We start from the raw sequence: 6000 nt of genomic DNA on the forward strand, positions 1-6000 counted from the left end.
TCTGTTTAAAACTTGGCCTTGGAAATGAGATATTACAGTTTATCAGTTACTCATGGCAGCATTTTATAATACTCACTGTGCTTTACTGCCAGCTCACAAGGTGAGAAACAAAAGGAAGTGGCTCCTCTCTCTTCACACACACACACACACATACACACCAGAGAGGTCTGTCTTTAGAGAAACAAGGAAATAAAAGCATGGTGGGGCCTGTAATTCATAGCATGTTATCACTTGGAAGGACCTGGGGGATCTAGTCCAGCCTCTTTGTTTTCCATATATAATGGAGGCCTGGAAAATGAGAAGGTTTTACACAAGTGTGTCACAGCGATGAGTCAAACCTGTACTTCCCAGGCTGGCGTTCTTTCTAGGGCACCACTGACAGGCAATGGGGTTGTTTCCTTACCTTGGAGAAAAGCAGAATGGCCTTCTGCACACCCAACCTGTTGGACTTCTTGTATCTTTCTCACTTAAAACAATTTAAGCCCAGACTTTTATTTTCTGCCTCCCTCCCTACTGAAATGGAAAACACGTTTGATTGCTGTTTGGCTTTAAAAAAAACCAAGTAACTGTGGTCACTGTGAAGGTCTAAGTGTTAGACATGACTAAGGAATCAAGGAAAGTGTTCCAGTCAAACTTTGAGCCAAACATAAGCAATGATTAGTTATTAGAAAGGAATAAACAAGTTAAAGATGTGTGCTCAGAATCCCTCACCTTTACTGTTGCTCAAAGAGGTTAGTCAGTTAAAAGGGAGGCTATCTCAGGTTAGAGAAAGGCAGTCCCGGTAGTGGCTCGGAGTGTGGGCTCTGGATTTAAGCTGCTTGGGTTCAGATCTCGGCCTTTCTGCCTCCTGACTGTGTGGTCTTGGGCGTGTCACTTTACCCCTGCGGGCCTCAGTTTGATCTAAAAATTCACCGTCCTACCCACCTCACCGGCAGTGTTTCAGGGACAAAATGAGGTTCTACTTTTCTATTACACTTTTGGAATGAATCTAAATTGAGAGCCTGTTGTCTTTATCATTTCTGGTTATTCACCTAAGGCCTGTTGGTGAAAACCTCTAGTGTTTGCCGTTAGAGAGGCCTGGGCGTGAATGAGGATACACTGTGCTGGTGGGTTCTGGAAGCCTCAGGATAAATACAGCACTGCTTCCTGGATTGTTTCTTTTACTTTAGCATTTTAGGGAAATTTTATTTTCATACAAAGAAAATAAAAATATAGTTAGGAGTAGAGCAAAACGTGTATATGAATTTTAAAAATAAACTTAGAATCTTCAAAGAAGTTTATGCAGTTTTGGGTGGGGGAAGTCGGCCTCAGCCACTCTTTGAAATCTCGGAGGAAGAAGGCATGTCCTGTTGTTGGAGACTTTAATGGAGAAATTTAGGGCGGTACAAGTTTACATTTTCTTGTAGCGGTGCTACATATGGGGAGAGAAATCAGAGTTAATCTTTCAGACTAATGAATACTTGATTCATGTATGTCTTCTGCTTATCTCATGCCTTGCCAACCCTGTTTTCGGTAATAGAAACGATAGGGTACTATACTCTGGGTCAGTTTTGCGGCTGTAACAGCCTTGCCTTTGGGGTCAGATGACTTGGGCAGGTTCGGGAGGCAGAAGGGTGTGGCGGCTTACATGCCTGTGTTTCTCCCCAGGCCCGGCTGAACTGTAAGCACTGCGGGAAGCCGGTGATCGACGTGCGGATCGGGATGCAGTACTTCTCCGAGTACAGCAACGTCCAGCAGTGTCCACACTGTGGCAACCTGGACTACCATTTTGTGAAGCCATTTTCCTCCTTTAAAGTTCTGGAAGCTTATTGATGAAAGCTTTGTTTTGGTAATAGCTATTTTATCGATACCATTACTTTATTACATATCTTTTCTAGGGAAACATTCTGTGATGTTAATTTCTTTTCTAACTTAAAGGAAAGTTCCTTTGTGTACGTGGTCACTGAAATGGGCTGCCCTTGCCCTCCCCTGACTCCCCAGTGTTGGTCTGTGGTCCTGGCCAGAGCCCGGTGGACAGTCCTGTGAGTTGGCGTATTGGTTCCCTATCACAAAGAGTCTCTCTTGCAGCGTTTAAGGTGGTGGGGAGGATGGGCGGAGTTTAAGAAAGGAATTATGTGGTTCTAAACCAAGAGTTTGGTAGGACTTGGGAGCACACTCTTCTTACTCAAAGTCAACCGTTTAAAGACCCGCTTTAGATCTTCTCTGGGCCGTGGGAAGACTTGTGACAGGTGAATGTAACTCTGTGCCTGGAGCTGATGGCGTGTCAGTCCATCTTGTTTGGCTTCTGCAGCGCACTTTGACGTGCAGTTTACACTCACTGACAGTTTATTTGAAAGTTAACATGAGGGCTATTTCCATCACTCTTCTAGTTTCATAGTCAGTTTTCATATTGAAGATAATATCCAAATTATGAGACATATGAGAGCTATTGGTATTGCACATATTTTTCGGGAAGCTGACCTATAGCAGAGAGAATATACTAAGTGAATTGGATGCACATGGATTTAAGAGGGCAGAAATGTAGAAAACCGTGATTTGAATTTGGTCACATTAGTTCCCAAGGAGAATCCATGAATAATAACATGATTTGGGCAGCACTGATATATGCAAGTTGCACTGTCGAAATGCCACTTCATGTCAGACCCTTCTCATAGGTAAATCTCACAGCCACAGAACTCACTGGTGAGTTTGGGAACCACTCATGGCCACACTTCTCTTCCCCAAAATTGCTGACAGCAACGTTTTACCCCTTTAATGCTGAGTTTCTAAAATAAAAAATTTGGCCCTAGGGAGGAAAGGAAAACATTATTTGTGAGGGTATGAGGAAAAGAATAATTTTAATATTTCTGTTTTAAGTGTATTTCATTTTGGAAAAATCACTGAATTTAAGGTATAACAATATGTTTGAAAGTAGATAATTTGGAAGATCTCTATGATACCTTACCATTGGTGAAAAAAAAGATGATACTATATGTCTTTATTTTGTCAGAGCATTGGGCTTTCAACATACAGCTTTCTGCTCATTAGATATTGGTGATTTAATTAGACATACATCCTATGCCCTTATAGGATTGGAATATTACACAAAAATGAATTTGATAATTTCAAATATGATATATATATGCTAATTGAAAACTTAAAATAAAATTATTTTACGGGCAACCAAATTCGGAGTTATGTGAGCATTTATATTACTCACTTGGTTTATACCATTTTCTCCCCTCAGATAAACAGTTGTTTTTCCTCTCAGAAGTGTGCAGGCATTATTGCAAGTGAGCTTTAGCTCTACATGGAACATTGATGTTTTGTTTGAAACAACACAGCCTTAAAAAGAACCCACATGTTAATAGTCTTCATCTTTCAGTTTAGATGATTGTAATTCAGCTTACCGCATCTGGTTTGGTGTTTGATGATCTGAAAAGTGTTTCACAGTGGGGGAACTGCTCAATGCCAGTAAGAAGCAGAAAATCGTCATTGGTCTGACAGTATTTGATGCAACTGCAACAGGTCTATAGGACATAACCTTTGCAAATTTGTCTGTAATACACAGAACTGTAATTGTGGGTTAACTGTTTCCCTGTTAATTCTCTCATGTACCCAAGTACAAAAGTTTCTTTTGTCTTTTGAGCACCACTTGGCTTTTACCTCTGAATTTAAAATGAATAGTAAAGTATTTGTAATGCTGTTCTTTAACCCACCTAAATTTTTGTAGAGAAACCTGCTAGTATTATTCTCAAACTTAAAGTTTATGTATAGATTCCATTTAGCAAGTTCCTTGGTCTAAAACTGCTCTGAGTGTAGTGTCTGCTGCATTCAGTATTTTCTCCTTATATCACTTTCTACTACCTAAAAAATAAGTATGACATAATTAGGTAAAACTTGCTTTTGACCTTTGTTTTGATGAAAAAGGATCCTATGGATGCTGCAGTTACACAAAAGGAGAGGCATAGATAGGTATCACATCTGAGGATATCTTTGGCCTTCAAGGCATCGCATTCCTGTCTAAAATGGAAAATTTGGTTGATTTGAGAATAAAATATAATGGATTATACAATAATATAGAGAATAAAACTTATTTTGGAAACCTGCTGACCTTAATATTTTCCCCATGCTTTTTCAAACTACTTTGCTTTGAGTACCTTGATGGAAATTGGAATATGTGAAAAAAGGTGATTATTTTTGTTGTGGTTTGGATATTAAAAGGTACTAGTCACCCAAGAGATCCGTCTTCTGTTTTTCTGATGAATAGTGCTCAATAGTCTGAATCACTCATAGTGACTTATAATTTCAAAGCAATTTGTTATCTGCTCTAACTTTTTTATCACTTATTTTTAAGAGTTATACACCTTGAACAAATACAATTACCTAGTTTAGTTTAGTGAGAAAACTATTTTTGATGGTCTCATCATTCTCTTGAGACCAGCTCAGTTCTCCACTTTCTTCTAGTTGCATCTGCAGCACTTAATGTACTGGGTTTACACCTGAAAAGAGATATTGGCATGAAACTGGGGAGTTAGGTCAGTTATTCCATTCTAATTAAGAAAGAGCTTTCTCCAGTCTTTATTTTAGTTTTTGAAAAAAAAAAAAAAGTTCATTTTCAGAGTAAGAAGTATTTTCATATCTGTTTTGGGGAAGTTAATTAATCAGAAAAGAATATTATTAGTTGTTTAAACCCTAAAACTAATAGATAAACTGATACATAATTGATTAGACCACTAAAACTAACGTGCTGAAATCTTTCATTTTGTCCTATAAGACCATGTCTTAACTTGCCCTCTGTTCTCCTGTGCCAGGTCAGTATCTATAGCTTGCTTTTTTCATTAGTCTCATGGTAGCAGCTGTTGAGTAATTTTAGTTGGAGATTTGGGAGGCAGGGAAGCGAAAGTGCTCTTGTTCGGTGTTTTGGTTCCTATAACCTGATGCTGCCTAACTCAGCTCATCTCCATGTCCTGTTGACTTTATTACCCTTCCAGGTAATAGAAAGAAAACATAATGGATGGGCATCTTTAAAACCAGCTAAAAATGTATTCTTGTCATTAAAGATTACTTGTCAAGATGTCTTGGATTGCACTTTTGTGAAGGGAAGACAGTGTAAATAGTTCAAGAATGTTGACAAAATTGAAACATTTGGTTATGGAATTGTGTGTAATGGTAGAAGGTTTCTGTTTGTGAAATGTATGTAATAAAAATAATAAAGCTTCAGAAACTTACATTGTGTCACTTTATTTTTTGAGCTTGGACAGAAAAAGTAGTGGAGAAGACTTTCTGAGGTTTTGTTCACCATTCAGGTAACCATTTCACAGTCACTATTGCGGCTAATAAAAACTGACCCTTTTATGCTGTTTGAAAGTGGTTTGTCACAACGTGGTAAACTCCCTTTGCAACAAAATAAGCATTCTGTATAACAGTTGATTCCCTATGAATAATCTAAAATTATTGTTCTGGTTATAGGGAATTCTATTGAATAGATAGATAATCCTATTCTACAGATGATTTCCTTGGTTCCTAGGCCTGTAACATTTTTCGTAATGAAAAGATTTGGTCATATGCTTTTTCATGATAAGAAAATGGGAACTGAGTTATAATTAAACTTCTTGCAGACTTTATGCACTTTGATCAAGTGTAGTTTATCTTTCAAATCTCCTTGACTCCTCACTTTTTTGAGCCCTTATCAGTTACTGAAACATTCAATAACATTCAGCAAGTATATTTTAAAGTCTAGATATATGCTCAGAAAGTTTTTGTTTGTTTTCCTTTTCAACCAGCCCCCTACCCCCATCCCCTTTGCAACCATCAGCCTTATATCTGTATCTGTAGGGTCTGTTTCATTTTCTTTATTCATTTGTTATGTGTGTGTGTGTGTGTGTGTGTGTGTTGTTTTAGACTCCACACATAAGTGAAATCATATGTTATTTGTCTTTCTCTGACTGACTTAATTCACTTCCACAATAACATCTAGGTTCAACCATGTTGTTGCCCTTCATTTCAAATATTCTTAGC

At 38.1% G+C, this 6000-nt stretch overlaps 1 protein-coding gene across 14 annotated transcripts in view; it reads left to right on the forward strand.

Moving 5' to 3' along the window:
* HECA (hdc homolog, cell cycle regulator) overlaps nt 1-5210 on the forward strand; it is a 45445-nt gene extending 40235 nt beyond the window's left edge. For 13 of the 14 annotated variants that reach the window (XM_036317737.1, XM_036317736.1, XM_036317738.1 and 10 more), the window contains one exon: nt 1648-5210. In XM_036317737.1, the coding sequence (XP_036173630.1) occupies nt 1648-1812 (165 nt within the window). In that variant the 3' untranslated portion in view covers nt 1813-5210. The remainder of the gene's footprint in view (nt 1-1647) is intronic. The other variant, XM_036317750.1, reaches the window with a different exon arrangement.
* The last annotated feature ends 790 nt before the right edge of the window (nt 5211-6000 follow it).

Source organism: Myotis myotis, unplaced genomic scaffold (genome assembly GCF_014108235.1).
Source record: "Myotis myotis isolate mMyoMyo1 unplaced genomic scaffold, mMyoMyo1.p scaffold_m19_p_7, whole genome shotgun sequence".
Lineage (NCBI taxonomy): Eukaryota > Metazoa > Chordata > Mammalia > Chiroptera > Vespertilionidae > Myotis > Myotis myotis.